Raw genomic sequence first — 25,280 nt, forward strand, 5'->3', positions numbered from 1 at the left:
GCTATCTTCAGAAGCTGAAAGATATCCGCTTGACACGAACCATAGACATACAAAAGAAAGTAGCATACTACGACTACACACACTAGTCCAATTGTCGACCATCTTGAATCCTTCATGAGTGTCGAGAATTGAGAGAATATAAAAGAAAATAACATTTACTAAGAGCTGATTAAACATTTCCACAAATAATCTCTTTGAGAAAATGTAACGCTCAAAGAGGAACGTTACAAAGACGTACCTGGAAGATCAAACATACTCCCCAACAGCATCGACGAGTTTCTGCCAACGTTGTGAAAGGCCATGGATTCCATCACAATAGAACTTAGTAGGTCCTGAAGCGAAGAAGCTATCAAGTGCATTTTACACCTCTACTAGGGATTTGAACTGGCATCTTCTATGGTGATTGTCCAAGGAATGGAACAGGTGATAATCCGGTGGTGCAATGTCCGGGGAGGATGCCGGATGCAATAGTGTTCCGGATAGAATGGTGTCCCGCTTCATCGTAGCCACATGTAGCTTAGTGTTGTTCTGCAACACGAGGACCCCTTTGCGATTTAGAACTGCTGGCTCCAGAGTTGTGAGTTTTCCTTGAACACGGCCGAACTGCTGACAGTACACATTGCATTGATGCTCTGACCAGATGGTAGCAGTTCTCGATGCACGATGCCGCTAGCAGTCCACCAAACACAGGAGGACTTTCTTCTGGTGCAGTGCTGGTTTCGGCTGTTTTGGAACCGGTTCATGGGTTGCTAACCAATGATGACGGCGTCGTGGAGCTTTATACAGGACCGACTTCTGATCATATGTCAACACTCTGTCCAAAAATGGCTCCTTTCTCAGACGAGACAGCAAAGAAACACAGTTGTCTGCTCGCGAAAATTTTCATTTGTACATATGTTGGTCTTCCGGAATATGGTGCATCTTCGAGTGTTTCGGCAGCGTCTTTAAACTTGTTAAACCACCGTTGCACTGTTCGCGTGGTCATGACACTCTCAACAAAGGCCTGGTATATCTTCCGTCCAGCTGCAGCGGCGTTTGACCCCAGTTTGAACTCGTACAGCATACACGCCCTTATGGTGCTCTGTGGAGGTCCCATGTTTACTCTGTCATTATGCAAGTTCACGATATAATTGAACTGCCACAACCCGGTAGTATGTTGGATATACTCACAGCAACAACTAGCTTCGCCTTATCTCCATTCGCATTCAGCTCACGGTGTGAGGGCCAATTGAACACAGACCTCCACAAAAAGCGACAGAACTTTCTTGGTTACCTTTATAATTCTGTGCTCACCCCGACAAACATCCCGCCAACACTAATAAAATATCTGTCTATTCAACGAAACATGTCATGTAGCTCCATTATATCCTTTACTCGTCCCAACGAAGTCACCGTCTATTGCAACGCAATCTGTTATCAGAAGAAAGAAGAAAGCTAAACAGATAACACCTTCACAAATGGGGTTTATTTTATCAACAGTCCATTAACTCCAGCTAATCCTGTAAATAACAACAAAATATGTACCCTTATCCGAAAGAACCTTTTATCTTTTCCTTCGTGCATCTAAATAATAATAATAATAATAATAATAATAATAATAATAATAATAATAATAATAATAATAATAATAATAATAATAGTAATAAATGATAACAAGTAGCTTTTAATATTAGTTCAACAGTTAATTTACGCTTCAAGAAGTTGAACGTATTCCGTCTTCATATATTTGGAAATGAAATGAAAATGAATATTTTAATTTAACGCCTCACAGTTATGCCTTTTAGACTAAAGGAGGAGAATAAGTAATGAAAGTGAATGATTGTGAATTTTTTGTACTCTTTCACCAGGAATTGAACCGAGGATCATGTGTATCACAAACACACCCGCTAAGCAGTAGAATAGCGAGGACTCGTTTGTCTAGAGCATACTTTTGTACTCGGAATTCTTCCAGAAACCGAAACTTGGTGGAAGTTACGATATTCTTTAAAGGGTTTATCGGTAAGATGTTTTACGGATGTTGCCAGGTGACGAGCACCAGGAACGTAAATAAGGGCCCCCAGACCCCGCATTGCGGGGGAACAAGCTAACAGGGGCTCCCAGATCGTTTAGTGGTATGTAGAGAAGGGGCCCCACACCACGCTATCTTCGGGAGGACCCCCAAGCCTTTAGTTACGCTACTGACGAGCACGTAGTTTAAGAAAAGAAAAACCAAGCTGTACATATGGAAAAGTCAGGTGATAAGAAACGTTACCACATCGATTACATTCTTGTGAAGCAATGTTTCAGGAATAGTGTACGAGACGTGAAGGCACAACCTTGAGCGGATATATCGATTCGGATCACAACCTGCTAGTTGCGGAAGTGCAAACCTGGTTAAAGACAATCAAGAAAAATGGGAGAGTAATCGAAAATGGAACTTAGAGCGACTAAGAAGTATGGACAGTGATGTGAAAGAAGAGATGGAAGAAAAATTCTGAGTATCTGTAATTGGCGATATGATAGATAATATAGAAAATAGTTGGGGAAAAGTTAAACAGATTCACAGATTCTACTTGACACACTCAACAAAAACATTGGCAAGATGGAAAGAGCTCCGAGGAAAATATGGACACCTGAAGCCGTGCTTAAGAAGATAGACGGACGGAGAAGTGCGAAAACCACGTCCAACAAAGAGTACAGAAGGCTGAATAATAAATTGAGAAGAGAGACGGAAAAAGCCAAAGAAAAGCACATGGAAGAGTTAACTTCAACGGCGTGACAAATATGATCTGATGTATCAGAAAGGGCAGGAATTAGGAGGGAAAGCTAAAAAATTCACACGCACATTTGGAATTGAAGATAACAAGGACGTGTAGTCAATGACCATCAAATAATTCTTAGAGTTTGGGAGGAATACATAAAAGATCTGCATGACCACAAGAACCGCCATAAATATATTGCGATCTAAGCAGAGGAGGAGGTGGATGATGAAGAATAAGAATCCAGTATATTGAAAAGTGAAATAGTACAAGCCATCAAGGACATGCGAAGGAGGAAGTTCCTTGGAGACGACAACATACTAACAGATTTGCTCAACGGATTAGGAGACAATGCAGTGGAAGTACTGACTTCACTTATTAACAAGATCTACCTGAGTGGAGAATGGCCAAAGGGATTTCTTGATATTACAATGATTGCATTACCCCCCAAAAAGGAAACAAAGAAGTGCAGTGATCACAGAACCATTAGCCTAATTTCCAATACTGGAAAGATAATTGCGCGCATACTGAACAGACGGCTGGAACGTAAGATAGAAGAGATGTTGGAAGAAGATCAATTTGTATTCCGGAAAGGAAAAAGCATCAGAGATGCCATTGGATTGATGATAATTATCTCAGAACGAGTTCTTGACGTAAAGGAAGAGGTATGTATGTGCTTCATAGACTGGCAAAAAGCTTTCGACAGGGTCAATTGGACGAAAGTTCCGCAAATACTTAAAGAAACTGTGGTCAACCGGAGAGACCGACGACTTATTCGTAACCTGTACGTAGGGCGAGTCAAGTTGCGTTTGATTGAAGGAGAAACCAATAGATTGGAGATCAGAAGAGGAGTAAGTGGTCAACCGAAGAGACCGACGACTTATTCGTAACCTGTACGTAGGACGAGTCAAGTTGCGTTTGATTGAAGGAGAAACCAATAGATTGGAGATTAGAAGAGGAGTAAGACAAGGATGTAATATGTCGCCTCCACTTACTTAATATTTACGGTGAATGTTTAATAAAGGAAGCATTAATGGGAGTTGGAAATTTCAAGATTGGAGGGCAGATCATTTACAAGATCAGGTATGTAGGTGAGACTGTTATTATAGCTAGAACCGAAGAAGGACTACAGGAGGTGATTGACAAATTAGCTGACACTGGGAAACTATATGGAATGGAAATCAACATCAAAAAATCAAAAGTCATGAGACCGTCCCGTGGAAATGCGCCCTTACGGGTCAGAATAGAACAAACATTACTTGAAGAGGTATATTATTTCAAATATATGGGAAGTATTTTGACGAAAGACGCGTACTGCATCAAAGAGATCGGGTCGAGAATTGCTGTACTCAAAGAAACATCCAACAAGAAAAGGTCACTTAACTAGCAGCCTTAATATTGGACTAAGGAAGAAATTGGTCAAAGTGGTATATATGGAGTATTGGATTTTATGCTTCAGAGACTTGGACATTACGGAAGTTAGAGAAGAAATATTTAGAGAGCTTCTAAATGTGGTGTGGAGGAAGATGGATGAGATAAAATAGACAGAAAGAGTAACAAATGAAGATGATTTAAAGCAGATAGGAGAGAAGAGGACGCTTCTAGCCACCATCCTTCGTAGAAAGGCCAATTAGATTGGATACATCTTGCGAAGAAATTGTCTTCTTCATACCGCCATAGAAGGAAAGATGAAAGGAAAGCGAATAAGAGGAAGAAAGACATAAGTGATCGATGATTTGATAAATGGAATATTGGGTGTTAAAACAGGAAACTGAAAATCGAGAAATGTGGAAGAAACATTTCCAGGCCGAAACTGAGAATTAAGATGGAAAAACCTCATTAGTCCCAGGACCTGCCAAAAGGCAGAATACTTATTACTCGAGACTTCACTTAGGAACTAATATATGGACTATCCAAAAGTACATGTTTCAGAATCCTGTAGTACCCACGCAATAATTTTTATACAGGGAGTTTGACTACTGGCATATAATCTAATTCTGAAACTTGTATATTTGGATAGGTCACATACTAGTTCCTAAGTGAAGTCTTGACCCGACTACGGTATGTCCCATAGTATTGGAACTATGGGTCTGTAAAGTTCATGTTTTCAGTAACTCCGAAAGGAAGCATTTGTGCACACAAGTTGGTCTACACTTTTTGTCTTATCTTGGTGTCAGGAATCACCTCTCAAACGTTGTCGGTATTGTTTTGAAACACCTTGTATATATATGGTACTTCTCTTCTGGCTTCATGTCTTTTCTGCTTACAAATGTTATGATATTATTATTCTCTACATCTTCCTTCCTACTACGTGTATTATGTATCCGCAGTTTCACTCCCTTCTGTCCTTACCATTCGTTGTTTTGGTGTTCGTGAAATGAAATCTTTCAGGTTAACGTTCCGCGATTATGCTCTTTAGGCTAAGGGGGACGAATGATTAAGGCAATTGAACGATAATGGAAGAACTGATGGAATGAAAATGTGGAAGAAAATGGGAGTACCACGGACACGATGTTGTCCACCATAAACTAACAGCCGGGAATTGAACCAGGATCCCCACGCACCAGAGATAAGCCCGCTATCACTGAACCCACGTGCCCCCGTGATATGGTTTTCGTGTTAGTTACCACAATCTACTCTTTGATTTTGATCTAATAATCAATTTTTTGACAGAAACTAAAACCACGTATTCGCTTATTTCATGCCTACTATCTACTTGCAAAATTTGATCGCAATTGGCTTGGATCACTAAAGTGATCCTTCGTGTCAGTTATACAGTGGGTCAGTGATGGCAGTGACTTTAAAACCAAGCTGTAATTTTCAGAATATCAGTTCGCAGCTCCTACCTTATTCAACTCCCTACTATTGTTTACTGTGTAAGCGCAGCGATTTTCTATGTAACACACAAATTCTAAAACTATTACGAGCTCGATATGCTGGAAGGAAGTGGTCCGAGAATTTCCACTGTATTATTGTCGCAAATACTGAAGTCCCAGAACTTAAATAATTATTTACAATCAGGAGCGAACTGGCCATAGTGGAGTTGTGGAGCTTTCCACAAGGGCTGGTCCATTACAATTTCAACGGGCCGGTAGACCTAAATGACTTTTAGACAGTACAGTATGACCAAATCAAAAAATGTAGGCTATATCTGTAAAACATTTTCAAAATGTAGGCCTATTGAACAGTCAAAATAATTAATTTCTTAATTTCTACTTCAAAAATGTATTCCTTTCCTGAGGCAATAAATAGTCCTCCACTTTATAAAACTTGCTAATATATATAACAGCCAGCCAATTCTCAAAATTCTGTTTTGTATGAAGTTGAAAATAAAAAAAACTAAATATACAAAAAAATCTTTCTCTTAAAACAGTAGAATACCCATACTATTGTGTGCTGAAGGAACATTGAGAATACTAAGCACAAAATAGACCTGTCTCGAATTGAATATAGTTTCATTTTCAAGAGCATATCGTCACCCTAATTCGCAAACCTCGTAACTCACTTATAGAAAATTTTACAGGAGAGACGAAAAACGTTTAAAGAATTATTTCCGAGTATATGTCATTTATTTTTTGGATATCCTGTTCATTTTATTGCATAGTTTTAGGAACTTCTATCTTGATGAACATTTAGAACAATATAAGTACCTTTTATTGACATTAATTGGAGTTACGAGTTTTTCTTTCTCATAATCCGGAACTTTTACAAGGAGTTACGAGGTTTTAGTTTTTCATTGTTTTATTGATTCAAATGAAATTATCAAAAAAATAAGTTCGAATTATTATAATTATTTGAAAAAATACAAAAGAACAATGTAATGTCTAATTTCTGAATTGGGAGGACATTAAAATAATGTTTGTTTCCAAGAATTTTCTTAGAATCATGTTTGTTCTTACATGACAGCTCTCGTAAGGCAAACTATCATGGAAATAGTGGAAGTCTTTCGGCATAGTCAATTTCAAAACTGAAGATGATCATATTTTATTTTTAAATGTTGAGTCTGTTCTTGTGAAGTAGCAGCAAATCTTCGAAACTTTTTGGATGTTTCTCATACATGCGTTGGGGTAACAATTTCCAGTTCTCATGAAAATCCAATTTATAGTAAATATTTCTATTAGGAGAGTGCCGTAACGCTCACAAATCGGATAATGTTGGCTCACCTACTTTCTTTCCCGGTCTATTTCAGGGGTAAGTTTGTATCTGTTCAAAATTTTTGAAGAAATTGTGTTCCAAATATTTCACTGAATAGGGTCTTGGATTCACTCGAGCTTTTTCACATGCAGATACATAATCACCAGGAACATTGATCTTTTTGTACTGCAGAACCCGTTCGATGATTGAGTGCATTGAGTCTACTTCCATCTGTGTATGTCCTTTTTCTAAAAATTTTTGTTCGATGACAACATTCCTTAAAATGGATACTTGAAGCAGTGCATTAGAAAGAATGACGTTTCAATTTTGATAACCAGAGCCATCACTGAACAAAATCAATTTGTCGTTTAAATTATGTAATGGCAGCTGCGATAAGACAAAATCCATAATAATATTCGCAAACTCATGTGAAGTAATGCGGCCATCCCTAGATTTTAAATGGAAGAACGTAAAATTATGTAGAGCCAGCTTGGTCTTGAAATACAAGGTCGATACATTGGATTTATTGCAGAGCAAGACACACTGAAGGTCCATTGTATACACGTGGTATTCCATTTCCTTGTCGCATTCATTTCTTCACGTGCCTCTGTTTTCTTTTGGAAATGTGTTGGATAGATTTGTTTAGCAATACTTCCTGTTAAATATCCTACACATAAATCGCATTGATCTTTTTTGGTCGAAACAAACTCAGGTTCTGATCTTCAAAACTGTGATGGAAAATTGTAGTACTTAGTGGAGTTACCCCTTTAACAGTACACCCTTTATTCTTATATACGTTATATAGGCCTAATTGCTGTTTCCATGTTGGTTCCAGATGTTTTTTTCTTTGTAGAGCCCCTACAATAGTGTGACTCCATAGTCGGTAGTGACTGAAAAAACTTCCACAAGTGACTGTTTCCTTTGCTTTTGAGTTCGGTTATCCAATATCCGCATTGTTTTGTTTCTTACTTCTCTCTCATTATCACTTTCACTTTCGACACGTACTTCTGCTCCAGAAATTCCAGTTTCTCTGTCTCACTTCTTCCAGTTCAATGCTGACCACTCACCCAGTCCTAGCGTACTCAGAAACATGGTTTTGCGTACTTGCTCCTTCACACCTTGAAATCTGAGGAAATAACATATTGAAAACTTTCTCTTTGCTCATTTTTTCTATCCCTGTGTCTTTTAGTTGGTACTTTCTCATTCAGATTAGCGACATGTGATTTCTTTTTCTTCCAACTCATGTACCAAAACTTCTTGAAAATTCTCTGTCGTTTTCTGTAAATAATGAGCATTTCATGCCTTTATTCTCACTATAGGAACATTTGCATTGAACCTTCAAATTTCTACTTTTCCTATCTACATTGTAATTCCAATGATAATTTCATTGTCTTTTCCCTTTGTAGCACCTTCCCTGCTCTCTTGATATTTTATGTTAATTTACCTTTCAAGTAAATTCCACTTTGTGTCGTTTTTTCCTCTCATTTCTGACTCGCATGACAACTTCTGGTTGAGTTTGTGTATTTTCTTCTTCCACAATTTCTAACCCTTCACTTTCTTCTTGTTGAGTTTGTTTCCTTTCCGTCAATTCTGCATATCCTTCTTTCTTCGTCTGATACTTGATCTGTTGGCCTACTGCTTAATATCAATTGTTCCACTTTGTGGTTCTCATCACTCACAACCTTTGGTTCATTTACATTCTCTGATATATCTTTCCCATTTTCCTCTCACACACTTGCTATTGAACACGTGGTCTCTTCATTTTCGGACACACTAAGTAGTTCAGCATTCATTATTGTATCAAAATACGATTCTTCATCTGACTGTTTAGTATTTTGGAGTGTCATGCTAAGTATTTGTTTATTACACCACATTATTAAACACAGACACGAAGATTCAACTTGAAAACTAGGGGCCTTATACAGAGACGTTCTGACGTGTGATTAGTGCCATACTAAAGAGTTCGACTAACATGTTTGCTGCAGTAGTTAAGTCTTTAGTATGACACTAGTTGTACGTCAAAACGACTCTGCATAAGGCGGAATATGTCTTCTGCTTATTATTCACTTCACTAATTTGAAAAATTTAATATGGAATCAATTACAAGAGAGTTTCTGTAAACGCTTTAAAATAATGGCTCACTACATTCTTGTGTAAACAGAAAAAAAACAATGTTGTAATCAAGGTTGCCAAGTCCTGGGGTTATACTATTGGAAGGCGATAGCAGCTATGCATTTTATGAGTGGCCGTATTCCTTGTTCTACCTGTTAGAACAGCTTTAAACAATAGCTGAGTCATGTTTCGTAATGCTGTGGTCAAGGAATGACAATAGATCTTCCGTTTAAACCTGTTGTTTCACGTGGAACAAGAAATATGGTCAGTATGTATTGAAAAGAAAAAGAGGAGTTACGAGCTTTGATTACTACATACAAATAGTGTGGTAGGAGTTACGAGGTATGCTATTTTAGGAGTTACGAGTATTGCTAATTCAAAATAAAGTCATTGGAGATACGAAGTTTGATAATTCTCTTATTTCGAGTTTTAGAAAACAGGTGGCATCATGATATTCAAGGCTTAAAAAATATAGTTTTTTTTCTGACCCGATAGTACAAAAATCTCAAAATCGCCAAAAAGTGGAGTTTGCGAAGTTTGCGAATTACGTTGAAGATATATTCCTTCATTTATAAAGGACCAATTTAAAAATATAAAATTATAAAAAAAATTATTATTGGATAAAAAATAAGGGCTACTCTTTTTGAAAGGTGCCGGTTGGTGGAATTATTCCACAGTGAAATTTTCGTCGCAGTCCACCCCTGTTTATAATGTCATAATTATATGATCTCTCATACGTGTCAGCCATCTCGATTGCCACATGCGTATGTACTTCATGAATTTCTCTATCACTTGTTTACTAAAAAAATCTAACTCGACTTTCTCATTCTTCTTACTAGAGCCTTTCTATTTGAACTGTGCCCTTGCTGGCGCTGCTGTCGATACGTGATTTCCCGTACCTCCCTAGAAAGAGGAGAGACAAGTTGCTGCGGCCGACATCTTTCAATTGTTGAATGCGGAAGCGTTGCCACAATGAATTATTTCACGGACTTCGGTGTGCTCGCTCAGTCTTACTAGCCACTCTAGGTAGCCTACCATCTTCACTCGTCAAGACCAAGCGACTGAATGACAAATTGGTAACACAGCTGAGGTAATTCACTTCTTTTCCCTAAGCAAAGTGAGGGTTTCATCCGCCAGAGGGCGGCGGGGGTGGGGCCGAAGTATAGTTCACATAGTTTCCGAGGACACAGGTGGAATCAGTGTTTTTGGGGGACACTGCCTCCCCGGACGAGACCAAAATAATACGTCTATAATATAAAAATAAATAAAATAGTACCGGAAGTGCCCTCCCGGAATACTACGTGTGACCCCGGAACATTTTTTCTGAAAGAACGACAGGGTGGAATAGACAGGCTCTAATAATTGAATAACCAAAGCAGAATTCATCTTCATTTAATAATCTTGCCAGAACTTATTATATGATTTATTTAGTGATAAAGTAATAAAATAGAGTAGAAAAACTGAAAAAAATACAAATTTATAAGAACTATATGTAAGAGTTAACAAATACAGTAAAAGCTCTCAAAACTGGACACCGATGGAACATGACTATTTGTTCGTAAATGAGAGTGCCCGTAAAAAGAGGTTACACAAGTTTACATTGCTCACTGTTGATGTGGTAATTGTGTGCAGTATTCATGTATACATATTTACAAACGTAAATATATTCCATTATCGAAATACTGTACTTGGTGTACGAGTTATGAGGAAATGAGGCGAACCTCCATCTGTAAAAAAGAAAAGTATCCCTGGAAAATGTATAGGAGTATACTGCAAGGGCATCTCCAGTGACTACCTACTTTCTTGACCGGCGAGTACCAGGGTCGATATGGAAATGTTTAATTGACATGCGCGTGGGGAGTGGACTCAGCGGTAGAGTGGTGTTTTTTCCTAGCTCGATCCTTACCATCAGATTTCGTGGTGGACCACATTGTCCACCATGGAATTTGTTGAGGTTTTTCCTGTTTCGTGCCACATTCTCACTCTTACAAATATATTTCATAATCATTGACTTTGATTCGTGTCTTTTGGCCTAAAGGTTTTAAACCGAATTTCTTTCCAACATAGTATGTATGCAACTGTCAAATATATATCTTAATTTTCTTGTTAACTCACGTTCTTGTACTTTTATCTAGTTCTTCCATATTATGATGTTCCATAGTACAAGGTAACCAAAAAAGTTCTTACCGTTTTTGACGTCCCATTAATAATGCTCTCATAGAGAAGAAACGAAAGGACTCACGTGCTTACCAAGGAATCGGGAGTAGGTGTGATAATCGACCTTCAGGTATACAGGTACATTGCACATATAGAAAAGTCATGGTTCGTCCAATGTCGAAGACAAGTGGAGGTATCGAAGGAGCTTGTTCGTGTATTTTTCTTGTATGACATTAAGGTAGGTCTGTCAGCTTTCGCATCAAGTCGCCACATATGCCAGACATTTGGAAAGATTACCGTGAACGAACATACCTCCAGGCATTGGTTCCAGAAATTCCGTTCGGGAGATTGAGCCTTTCGGATGAACCTCGCAGTGGACGATCACATGTGTTAGATGACTAGGCGCTGATAGCAGCCATCGAAAAGTATAGTCTTCTAATGTGTGGTAACTTGCAGAAAGGTTCCATGTCTCTGCTGAAAGAGTCAGACTACACCTGCATGGGATAGGCAAGCCATGTAAGTTAAGCAAGTGGGTACCCCCACACATTGTCTGCAGTCGTAAAGGAACGAGTGACAGTCTATTTGTCCTTGCTCACTCGGCAGTGAACACATCCATCTTTAATAACTTGCTCATTGGTGACGAAAATTAAGTCCTCTATACTCCCAAGAGTACCACACATTTGTAGTCACTATGTGACCATGTTCGTCACACCTCAACACCACTGCTGCATCTACGAAAGGTTAAGCTTTCTGTATGGTGGAATTGTCAGCAAGTGGTGAATTACGAGCTTGTATCTGGTCAGACCATCCAGACTGCCGACCTCTACTTTCAGCAGTTGAAAAGGGTGTACCGCGCATTGAGACAGAAGGGACCGGTATTGTGTGAATCACAAGAGTGTGCGGTTCCTGCATAACAATGCCAAGCTAAATGTGGCAAATAGGATCATGGAGACCCTTCAACAACTTGACTGGGAGACATAGTCATGCTTCATATTCACCGGAACTTCCACCAATAAATTACCTCTCAAATCTCAACAATCACCTAGGTGGACCTGTGGAACGCACTTCTGGACTTCATCCTCGACCTCCAAGTTTTATCACCAGGGTATTGTGGAGCTGTAGGAACGTTGGTAAAAAGTGTTGGATGCTGATGGGGACTACTTCGAAAGCTAAAGGTACGTGCCGTCTACTGTATTGCTCTTTGTTTATCGCTGCTCTAGAACGATAAGAACTTTTTTCGTTACCTTTGTGTTTCTTATTATATTTATCTAGAGCAAACTTAATTCTAAATTGAACAAAACACGATAAGATAAACCATATAAATTAGTTTGCAGTCAAAGAGAAGGTTAAATGTCGGCGAAGAAGTGAGAAAAAAAAAACAATTTTATACATGTTTGGTGGGATTGCTTTCCAGTTTGTGTTACGAACCAGTTAAGTGTATCTTGTATTGAAAACGAACTTTCCAATAAGAAGTGTATAATTATCAAAGAAACAAGTTCCTAATAATGTATTACGTTTAATAAATAATAGAATAGCTTTATGCATACTTTCTCCCTCTATTGTAATAAATATGATTATACATTAGTGTTTCTTATTATCTTTCAGAATTAAAAGTCCAAACCCAGAAATATGTGACAAGACTTGTACTATATGTAGAGAGAAGTTTAAGTATGCTAAATATCGTAGGGATCATATGTTGAAGAAGCATAATGTCGGGGAATATAAGTGTCCGCAGTGTCCCAAAAGTTTCAGCCAATTTTATCTTATGCAACGACATTTAATAGTACACTCAAATGCACGTTCCAAAGATTGCCCATGCGAAATTTGTGACAAATTATTTTTTGATATGAAACAGCGAGATATGCATATTCGTCTTGTTCATAAAAAGGACGAGAATAGTGTGAACTGTGAATTGTGTAATAAAAAGGTATTCAAGGCCAGGTTGAAAACCCATTTGGAGGAACATGAAGGGAAGGAAAAGTATAGTTGCTCTGAATGTGATAGAAAGTTTGTTTCAAGTAAAAAATTGTATATGCATAAAAAAGATCACAATCAAACTTTCATTTCTTGTAAAGTTTGTGGAAAAGTGGTGAGTAAACAACGTTTCACAACACATATGAAGAGTCACAATGAATCAGAACAATGCGAACTCTGTGGTGCAAAGCTTGCCAACAGGCTTACACTTAAACTACACATGACAACTCACACAGGTGAACAACCATTTGTATGTGAGATTTGTGGTCGTAAATTTGCGCGTCACAACAATCTGCGAACGCATTTGAAACTTCATGCAGGAGTGCGTAAACTTGTGTGTGATTTATGTGGGAAGAGATTTGCTCAGAAGTGGAATTTGCGAACACACATGAAGTTATGTGAGAAGAATTCGTCTGTAGCAGAGACATCTTAATAGCTTAAACACTTCTGTAATCGTTTGTTACGTTTGGAATATAGTGAATCATATAATATTTATTTTCGAATTTGTATTTTTAACAGTTATTGACACATTTACAGTAGGAACGTGTAATATTTAGTTTTCAATTAATGTTATAGAGAGATGAAACATTTTTTCAGTAGTAGGGTTTTCACTAATCATCTTTTGTAGTACAATTTAAGTAGTTAAACTAATAAGCACTTTTCTCGATGTACGTAATCAGAGCTGGATTTAGGTTTAGTGGGGCCCTAAGCAATTGGAGATAATGGGGCCCTTTATGTGTCCAAATGATTGTAGGTGTCCTATGTACAGAAATGAAGAAACTAGAGGTATTATAAAAATTAGGCTTGCGGAAGGGGACCCATTACTTACATCATAGAACTTACACAATACGAAGCAGTGCTGCTATATGTAGATTTTATCTTATTTATTGGATATTTATAGATTTTATCTTATATTTTGGACATGAAAATCTAGTTTTTCCCTTATTGTTAGGGCCCCCCGCAAAAGAGTGTGGCCCTAAGCTATAGCTTGTTTAGCTTATACGTAAATCCTTCACTGTACTTATAACAATAAACTACAGGGATAGACAAACGCATGGAAACACCTCAAAAATTGCACATTACCTTTATTAATAGAGGGTAGGCACGCACGCCACCTTTGGCACGCAGAACGGCCTACAGTCGACGGGAAATGGAGAAATACAGGTCGCGTATGTTTGTCAAAGGAAGGTCATGCCATTCTTCCGCCAAAACAGCTGCAAGTTATTGTAGAAAGATGGTGCTGAGTAGCGGTCTTGCATCGTGGACTCCAAAACTAATCAGAAGGACTCAATAATATTGAGGTCTGGCGATTGTGGAGGCCATGGGAGATGTGACACCTCATTGTAGTGTTCATCAAACCAGTCCTGGACGATGTGAGCTGAATGAACAAGGCCTACGTCATCTTGAAACGCGGCATTATCATCTGCGAACAAAGTTTGTACCATGGGATACAGCTGGTCACCCAAAATGGTTACGTAGTCCTTGGCAGTGACATGTCCATGCAGGATGATGATGGGACCGGCAGAATACCAGGATATGACTGTCCAAATCATCATTGAACTACAGCCATTCTTCACTCTTGGTAACAGAAGTCTCTATCGTAAGCTTGTGCTGGCGTTCTCCACACGTAAACTCGGCCATCAGTTGGAAGCAATGTAAAGGAAGACTCATCCGACCAGATGACACTCTTCTACTGTACCATTGATCAGTTTGTATTTGCGTTGGACCATTGTCTCTGTATAGCAGCTTGGTCAACAGTCATTAGTAGTTTCTGAAATGCATATCTGCCATAAATACCCTGCTTGTGGAGCTGTCTTCTGACTCTTTTGACGCTAACAGAGTTTGTAAGCACTGTATTCAACTCACCTGTGACTTTTGGCGAAGTGGTGATCATCTGGTTAATCACAATCCTATCCAATGTGCGTCTGTCTGTGTCACGCTAAACACACTTGCGTCCACGCTGGTGCTTCGCTGATGCAGTTTTCCGGAACACTCGTAGGCAGTAATGATCTTCGAGACTGTGCCTCTTGATACACCAAACATTTCCCTTACTTTCGTCATTGAAGCTCCCATCATACGCGCACCCACGATTTGCCCTCTTTGAAACTCTGTCAGGTCCCCTTGTCAGACATGTTTCACGATAATCTGCAAGGACCGTTCGCTGAACTAATTGACCCATCTGTTTGATCGGCCAGCTTGTATACCTCATAGGATGAACCGTTAACCACAGCGACACGTACCACTCAGACGCAAATCGTGTTTGAAGTGGCTACTTCTTTTGTACCATGTGTTTCCTTATTTTTGTGTATCCTCTGTATTTGTATGACTCAATTATTAAAGTTCTTCAAATAATTGTAGTTTCTTTATATTTTGTTTAATTAATTTTTTAATTATCGTGTATATATAAAATTTAAGTTATCCATATTTTGATTGTATTGTAAGCCTAATAATTTTTTTATAATTAATATAAATACAATTTCAATTGTAGAGCACAGTATTTAGTATTTGCTTATTAGGCTGACGATCGAAATACTTCTTGTCGTGTTTATTGGTGTAGCAGTTGCCCCGGGCGCCAGCAAACTAACCTGTGTTTATTGGTGTAGATGTAGATGAAGAGGTTGCTAATCCCAAATTTGCCCTGGGCACCAAGTGTCTAGTTTCGTCACTGATTAGGCTACCGTTTTTTTAGAGCGTGAAATCGGAATATTTTTCTGAATTATTAAGAATACATGATAATTATTGGATGTTTACTTTAAAGTGAAACTTAAGCTTCAAGAGCAAATCTTAGAATTTAAAGTATGCTGGGACGGCAAATCAGTTTCCTGTTAGAGTTACAGTTCCTATTTGCGTGCGGTGTTTGTCTCTTAAGAAAATTTGTCCCTATCCGTACCAAACAATTTATGACGGTATTAAAGCAAATCTGGAACTTGTGATATTTATTTACTTCCATTATTTCGTCCAGCAAATTAGTGTGATCTGTACCAGAGGGAATGTTTTCGGGCTGGTAAAATTTGAGATGACTGCTGCCATGTTATAACTTTGAGCTTCGCCTTATCTCAAATAGATGCAGAGATGTCGGGAGGTTTGATTCTTGTAGATTCATTAGTTCAACCGCTGTCGAAATTGAGGTCTGGAGAATATGACTCTCAGCGAACAACATTCGAACAAATTTATCAAGGATGTTTGGAGATATGCAAAGAAAATGGTTTTGAAATTCCAGACCCGGAAACAGATAGACTATAGGAGTTTGTCCTGGAAATGAATTAGACATTCGCCATCGAAATATCACGAATTCATTTTGGATGAATCTCTTCCTTTATTGGAGGCAGAAAACGAATTTTCTGAAGATAATATACTACCAAGGGACCATTCTTTTTTTTTTTTTGATAATTCCATTTCTGAAAATGCTTGCTATCATCCGATACAGCACCCAAGAAAAACCGAGGAAAACAAGTTTTAGCGGCAGACTGGAGATAAAGGGGTCCAAAGTTGGAATAGGACGCAGAAAGTGCATATAAACATCAGGTAATTTTGAAACAAGTGGAGGAATTGAGAGCAAAGTTGATTTTTTTTTAGTTTGGTGTGAGTTATAACCTGATTGGGTTCGGTTCTCATCCGTTTCTGTTCGGGAAAGCCATTCTTATGACCGGCCGAGTTCGGTTTCCCATGTTCTTGCTGTTAGTTTTATATCTAGAAGGGGTTTTAGTGATTTGAAGGAACAAATACTTCACTTTGCAGGTGGTAGTGGTTAGAGTAGAAATCATGCAAGCCCCCAAATTAACTCGCAAATCGATATAAACTCAAGCTGATTTTGAGTTATAACCCGACTGGGTTCGATTCTCGTCTGTTTCTATTCGGGAAGCCGTTCTTATAACAGTATTAGGTTGAGTACTTGCTTGTCCCTGTTCGGGAAAGCCATTCTTATAACCCGACGGGGTTAGATTCTCGTCCGTTCCTGTTCGGGAAAGCCATTCTTATGACCGGCCGAGTTCGGTTTCCCATGTTCGGGCTGTTAATTTTATATCTAGAAGGGGTTTTAGTGATTTGAAGGAACAAATACTTCACTCTGCAGGTGGTAGTGGTTAGAGTAGAAATAATGCAAGCCCCAAATTAACTCACAAATCGATATAAACTCAAGCTGATTTTGATCATGTTTTTGGTTCACGTTGAATCGACTGAAATAGCAGAACACTACCATTAATTTCGCCTGTTTAAAATTTCCAGCATTCGTAACTACTCAACACAAAGGGTTGGTAAAAACTAACTTCATATTTGAATTTCTGAGAACAAGCTAACCTCAATTAATATGCCACATGATTTCCTTCCCGTTTCTTTATTTTCGATAACTCCAATATGGCGATTTTAAGATGGCCGACATGATGCACCATATACCTATTCCGAAGAGCTTCACACTCGATACTCACACCTCAAATTTGCCCTCAATTCCTCCACTTATTTCAAAATTACATGATGTTTATATGCACTTTCTGCGTCCTGTTTTCGAACTTTAAAATCCTTTATCTCCGGCCCTGTTTATGGTCTACCGCTAAAATGTTGTTTTTCTCGGTTTCTTTGGATGCTGCATCGGATGATAGTAAGCATTTTCAGAAATCGAATTGTCAAAAAAAAAGAATGGTCCCTTGTAAGAGACATTTTTCTGCCTACTATTGATAAGGCAATCACTGAGACGGAAAAACGCTTTGGATCATGTAGCAAAATCATTAGGTTAATCACCTCTACATCCAAACTGTGAAGAGTCTAAATTACATTGTGGAGCCTATGACCCAGTATTATGGAAATGATCTGGAAATATTCAAATGTGAACTCAAAATCCTCCCAAGAACAATTAAGTTTTATTAAGACGAGAGAAAACCAAAGTCAATTCCTTAATAAATTTCATTGATATTTGTGTCTACAAAATCGCATTCCTAGAAACCTACAAGCTAGATATTATCTCTGTGACTATATCAGTTTCTAGTGCTACATGTGAAAGGCCATTCTCATGTTTGAAAAGATTTAAGACATATAGGCAATTCAATGAATGATATGTTGAAAACCATAGGATTGCTTTATAATGAGTAGGTAATTGGTAAATCGTTAGATTTTGAAGAAGTTGATAAGTTTGCTGCTGCCCTCAAGAATAGAAAGATCCTCTTTTAAGTGGAGGCATGAACCTATAAGTTGTTTTCTTTACCTGTAAAAGTGTATTTCTCTGCTTCCACTTAAATCACCCAGCCACACGTATTTTAAACACAGTGATTAAATAACTACTTACTTATATTAGAAATCAATTGTATTAATGTATCCTAGTTGTTTGAGGTAGTAAATTCTTAAAGTTCACTGTAAAAGCGTAAAATCATGAACAACAAAGATGAAAACATTCACCTTGAACACACACACACACACACACACACATATATGTACCCTACCCTACCCATATATATAAGTGAATAAAATTTTCCATTCATTGAAGATACGCTACTGAGTACAATATTTATCATATATAACGTTTCATTGCCCAGTAGTTAAGGAGTAGTTAAGGGAATGAGCTAAAATATGTACTCACAGGCGGTGATCCACCTTAATCATTTCACTAACTATTGTGTCTTTTCATGGCGATTTATTCTCCTTCAGCATATTGATGACTTTCTCTATTGCCTCTTTGTTGGCGTCCTTATCATTACTCTTTAGTCGTCGGTGATTTCATTGAGTTCTTCGTTTCCTATGACATTTTGCTCCTTCGCATACAGAAGTTTTCTAAAACATCCGTCCCATCTATCCGTGTATTTCTTTCTCAATTATATTATTGTGCCCTTTTTGTCTTTCCACATTTGCATTCTTGCCGCAAAACCGCTTGCTTCCTCCTTGATAGCTTTGTAGGCACACATTCTCCTTGTGTGTTTTTTCTATCCACACTCCTCTATTTCTCTTACTTTATTCTTCATCCATTCTTTACTCTTTTTCTGCGTATGTTTGTTGCTTCTTTCCGTCTCTATATTTCTGGTAGCGCATTCTCGTGTCTCGTTGTAGTATTTTCCGCCTAGCTTTTCTTTTTCTTTGTGACTTGTTTACATTCTTCATCGAACCACTTCTCTCTTTTTCCGTGTTCTTTTTCCCTGAGGATTTCTTTCGCTTCATCCACAACGCAGTTTCCATTCTGCTCCATATTTCATCAATATTTGCTGTACTTTCAGTGTTTTTAAGTTTTTTCTTTTGTAGTTTTCTCGTATGTTTCTCTAGTGTAATTTTCTATTAGTTTATTAGTGTTACACTTGTTCTTTCTTCCTTTGATTAGGGGCCGCGGTGGCTCAGTGGTAGAGCGTTCACCTCTGGTGCTTGGGGTACCGGGTTCGATCCCAGCCCCCGCCAAGTGAACTTTGTGGTGGACAAACACCGTGTGCGTGGGTTTCCTCGGGGTTCTCCCGTTTCCTCCCACTTTCTTCATTCCACCATTTCATTCATTACTCATCATCACCGTCTCCTTTAGCCTAACCGGCATAACCGTGGGACGTAAAACTCACAGATTTCATTTCATTTCATTTTCTTCCTTTGATCATTGCTATGTTGGTTAATCTTTGTCATATTATTGATTCCACCAAATAACGATCGCTGTCACAATTTACCCCTCAAAGCGTCAATTCTTGAAGTTGCCTCTCTATGCTCTATTATTATATGATCAATTTGGTTATCAGTGTTATTGTCCAGCGATTTCCATGTTCCTTCATATATATCATTTCTTTCGAAGAATGTACTACGGATATTAATTTTGTTTCTTTCGGAGGATTATACGAGTCTCCATCCATTCTCGATAATTGAATTATGAAGTGAGTGCTTTTCCAGTGATATGAGTTACTTGCGGTTCTTTTCCGATTTTTGCTTTGAAGTCTCCTGCTATTCTTGTAATGGCATGTCTGCTAATTCCTTCTATGACTGTTCGTATTTGGTCGTAAAAATTCATCTTTTTCTTTCTCATCGTCGTCTTCTGTGGGAGGGTACGCTGAAACTGTCAATATATTCTGAAATTTTCCTTTCAATCTAACTTTGCACATCCTTTCGTTTGTTGGAGTAAACGTTAACAAGACTTTCTACATTTATTACTAATTATAAATCCGGTAGACTTAGTTCTTCTTTTCCCTCCCTCACTGTAAACAATAGTGCAATTTCACTTATCGATTCTTCCGTACCCTACCCATCTTAACTCCTTACTGCTAGTATTTCTGCATTTGATCAGCGATATGCATTTTACCAGTTTGAAACATTGATCTTACGTTCCAAGTTGCCAAACGAAAGTCGTTTTCCTTTTTACGTCGCATTGTCTGTTGTTTCTTATTTTCTATCCAAAACTGAGGCTTGTTGTTAGGTTTCTGAAAATTACTCTTTTCACAAAGATATGTTGTTGGCCTATCGTTCAAACCCCCACCTTAGAGGACAGGTCTACTTCTTTTGACGTGTTTTCTTCCACAGGATTTTCATACCCTGTCTGCAGTATGAGTTGACAGAAACACCACGAGAAGGCGAAATGGCACTTGTGTAGGAGAGGTGAGAAATTTCATTTCAGAAAAGCAGATCCGTCATTCGGTGCATTTTACTACCCAAAATGGTGCAATTCCAACGATCCAGTAGACAAAAAGAAAAAGGCACAAGTTGGAAGCTGGAAATTACCATCATAAACATAAAAGCGGTAAATAGGCGAGTACACTATCTTTATTAGCGTTAAACAATGAATCTACGTTAGTTGAACGGGACTTAGTATATGTGTCCAGGACTAATCATATAACTACGAGAAATTTTGGGAAAATACAAATTATGGTGACAGTAATATCGGACTGTGTTAGCGCAATTTTGCCCCTAGTGGCTGCTGACTCAGGTTGCAGGGTCCCTGGCCCGAGGTCAATTAGCCAGGGATACCCAGAAGCACCCCTTAAATTTTGGAAATTACCGTAATATAGGACCAGGTAGGTACCTCTGTAAGTTTACGTGATCCATGTCTTCCGTTTTATGGGTAAAAGTAACCTGAAAAATATATATTTCAGAGGTTTTTCACCTAATTATCCCCTTTAATGAGGCTTTATTATTTTGAAAATGAAGTGAAATCTTTCAGTTTTACGTTCCACTTAATTCCTATATGTAGGATATAGGAGTCCATTTCCTTTCATAAGGCATGAGTATATTGATGTTACCATCTTAAATTTTGAAAGGGGTATATAGGACCTACCTTAAATTCGGAAATTGTTAGAAAACAAAATTTGATAAGTTCTCTAGGACCCAAATATATAATGACCTTAGACTAACTATGAGTTGTGACTAAACTACAAGATATGAAATTCGGGGCCGCGGTGGCTCAGTGGTAGAGCGTTCACCTCTGGTGCTAGGGGTCTCGGGTTCAAACCCTGGTCCCTCCAAGTGAACTTTGTGGTGGACAAACACCGTGTGCGTGGGTTTTCTCGGGGTTCTCCCGTTTCCTCCCACTTTCTTCATTCCACCATTTCATCCATATCTCATCATCACCGTCTCCTTTAGCTTAACCGGCATAACCGTGGGACGTAAAACTTAAAAATTTCATTTCATTTTCAAGATATGAAATTTTTGTTACATATTAATCAGTAGAGCAACTCACATTATGCTTTATTTTTTGTTTTATTATGCTTTATTGTTTTCCAAATTATGCTTTATTTTAATTTCAATCATTAAGCGTGTAAAATGTATAATATTTACTATACATTAAATATTCTAAATATCTTGATGTGTTTATTAATATTTTATGCAACCAGTTTCTTTCATATTTAATAAACTTTCTACTTAATACACTGTAAAGAGATATGCTTTAGTCGAGTTACTTTTTTTGTCACTTGTGTGCTCCTTAGAGGTGCATATATACAGAAAGGGAAACTAAAAGATGCCACCAAAAGTACAGAAAGTGCTCAAGTTCAAGAGGCACACATAACAATATAGTGTCAAGTTCTTTTGTACTATTCACCGTTGGTGGAAAGTTTCCTTCTTCTTTTCCTTTTTTCTTTTCTCCACATCAAAAGATTACCTCTAGATTTTGGCCGGGTTCCTTGGCCCACCCCTAAATTTTGGCAGGAGTACATAGGACCACCACTCTTAAAATTTGAAAATTGCCAAATCTAAAAATTTGGTATGGTAGCCTAGGACCATAGTATGTACCTCTATCAATACTGGGGTCTATGTTGTTCCCTCTCATGGGTAAAAAAATTGACAAAAATTTAAATCTCGTATGTTTTTGACCTAATTTATCCCCTTTGTTGAGGTGTTATTACCCTATATAGTTATAGGGGCGTATATAGGGGTTCATTAGCTTTCATAAGACATGAATATATTAATGCACTCCTTGAAAATTTTGGGAGGGGTATCTTGGCCCACCCCTTAAAGTTTGGAAATTGTCCAATTTAAACATATGGTATAATAGTATAGAACCCTAGTATGTACCACTATAAATTTGGGTGGTCCCCCTCGTTCCCTTTCATGGGTACAAAATTGCCAAATTTTAGTACACCAACTTGTTTGGCTTTTGGTTCATTTTATCCCCTTGGATGAGGTCCTATTACCTTATATAGTTATATGGGTGTATACAGGTGTCCATTTCCTATCGTAAGACATAGGTACATTTGTGCATCCCTTTAAAAATTTGGGAGCGGTACCTTGGCCCACCCCTTCAATTTTAGAAATTGCCCATTTTATACATTTGGTATAATAGTATAGGACCCTAATATAGATCACTATAAGTTTGGGTGTTCTACCTCGTTCCCTTTAGGAGTACAAAATTGTCAAATTTTAGTACAACCACGTGTTTGGTTTTGGCCCAATTTATCCCCTTGGATGAAGTCCTATTACCTTATATGGTTATATGATCATGTATAGGGGTCAATTCCCTATCATAAACCATAGGTACGTCGATGCACCCATTTAAATTTTTGGGAGGAGTACCATGGCCAATTCCTTAAATTTTGGAAATTTTCCAATTTAAGCATTCGGTATTATAGTGCATGACCTCAACATGTATCATGATAAATTTGGGTGGTCCACCTTGTTCCCTTTCATGGGTAAAAAAAATGCCAAAATATAAACATAAGCAATAATATGTTGTATCACGTGTTTGGTTTTTGGCCCAATTTATCCCGTTTGATGCGTCCTTATTACCTTATATGATACATGATCATGTATATAGGTTCATTTCCTATCATAAGACATGGGTACATTGATGCACCCTTTAAAAATTTGAGAGGGGTATCTTGGGTTATTCACTCAGTTTTAGAAATTGTTTAATATAAGCATTTGGTATCATAGTACAGGTCTTCAATATGTACCACTCTAAATTTGGATGGTCCACATCGTTCCATTTCATGGGTAAAGAACTACGAAAAATCAAATTTCGGAGGTTATTGACCCCCTTTGATAAGGATTTAGCACGTTATATGGGTATGTGCAGAGATTTATTACTTTTATATGTTTATGTTCCCTTTTAAATTTGGGAATTATAAAATAACAAATTCGGTAAACGTTTTCTAGGACCAATTGTAAATGTTGGTGTTCTTCTTATTGCCAAATATTGAAATTTTTAAGTTTATTGACCTATTTTATTTTTTGATACGGCTATTTAATTGAATGAGTACAGGATTTATTACTTTTCCATAAGACACAGGTGTATTTATGTACCAATCTTAATTTTTGGGAGGGGTACATTTCTTATTGTTAAATTAATAATTGGTAATTGTTCTTAGAATTGGGTGGTATCTCTTTCTTTGGGTAAATCATTGTCAAATATGAGTGTGGTCACGTGATCTGTTATTGACCTTTGATGGTATTAGGTGTCCAGGACATTCTTACATTTAAACTTTGTAGGATAATTTGAGAATTGTCAAAATGAAATTACGTCATTGGTTTTGATCATGCCCGCCTATGGAATAAATATAAACGTAAGCAACACGGTGTACCATGTGATTGACTTTGATGAGGTAGTGTACAGGGATTCATTTCCTTTTCAAAATTCGTTGAAGTTATCAAATAACACGTTTCTAGACAACAGTTGGTTCTGCTAAGATAAACAATTAACCTATTGAGACCTAACTACAACATGTAATTATATGATTAATCCTAAGACAGGTACATCGAGAGAAGTATTCTTTAAATTTGGGAATTGTGATAAACAAAATTTTAGTATGAGGTGCGAAATTTGAAACAATACTTAGTCTAAGATCATTGGTGTTGGTTCAATTAACCTTGAGTTTTCAGAAATCTGATAGGTACCTTATTGAATCTTATGACTTATAGACGAAAGGCAATACATGCTACAACACTTCGAAATTTAATCACAATGTGATGTAATCTGACACTGGCGAAATTATTATTGATGCAATTTGATTAGCTGATCACTATCTTTCATGCAATCTGATTGGGTGATCACTATCTTTCGTGCAATCTGATTGGCTCATGATTTTCAAATATTTGCTGCATTCAGTTTTAAGTTTTGTTTAACATTTAAAAATCTTTGTTTTTACACTTTTGTTCAACATTTTGTACTCCCTGATAAATATGAATAAGACCGTTTATTTGTTAATCGAATAGTTAAAAGCGGATAATGTTTGACGGTTAACCGGACGGTTCCGGTTTGACGGAAATTATTTTAGTTGAAATTTTTGGTTTGAAAATATTCGTTTGAAACTACGTTTGAAAATTTTTGTTTCAAATTTTTATTTTAATTTTTGTTTCAGAATTTTGTTTGAAATTTTGGTTTGAAAATTTTTGTTTGAAAATTTTTCGTTTGAAATTTTTGTTCGTAAATTTTTTTTCAAAATTTTTGGTTTCAGAATTTTTGTTAAAAATTTTTTGTTTGAACAATTTTTGTTTGAAATTTTTTGTTTGTAAATTTTTTTCAAAATTTTGTTTGAAATTTTTTCGTTTCAAATTTTGTTTTAAATTTTTTCGTTTCAAAACTGAATTTTATTTGTTTTTAAATTTTAGTTGAAAAAATTTTTGTTCGAATTTTTTTGTTTAAAAATTTTTGTTTGAACATTTTTGTTTCGAAATTTTTGTTTGAAATTTTTGTTTGGAAACTTTTGGTTTCAAATTGTTAAGTTTGTACACATTAGAAAAGAACCGGAACTGTTTAAAACAAAAAACTGTGGCAACATTGTTTATCATGGT

The 25,280-nt window shown here is 37.3% G+C and overlaps 1 protein-coding gene across 2 annotated transcripts in view; it reads left to right on the top strand.

The window, feature by feature from the left end:
- Window positions 1-25,280, top strand: part of LOC145694669 (uncharacterized) — a 508,204-nt gene that overhangs the window by 449,161 nt on the left and 33,763 nt on the right. The window contains exon 7 of one of the 2 annotated variants that reach the window (XM_081771151.1): window positions 12,747-15,439. The exons of the other annotated variant lie outside the window; for it this stretch is intronic. Coding sequence (XP_081627277.1) covers window positions 12,747-13,548 — 802 coding nt within the window. The 3' untranslated portion in view covers window positions 13,549-15,439. Of the gene's footprint in view, window positions 1-12,746; window positions 15,440-25,280 lie in introns of those variants that run through there. 2 annotated transcript variants of the gene reach the window in all.

Source organism: Thermobia domestica, chromosome 9 (assembly GCF_964235325.1).
Source record: "Thermobia domestica chromosome 9, izTheDome1.hap1.1, whole genome shotgun sequence".
Classification (NCBI taxonomy): domain Eukaryota; kingdom Metazoa; phylum Arthropoda; class Insecta; order Zygentoma; family Lepismatidae; genus Thermobia; species Thermobia domestica.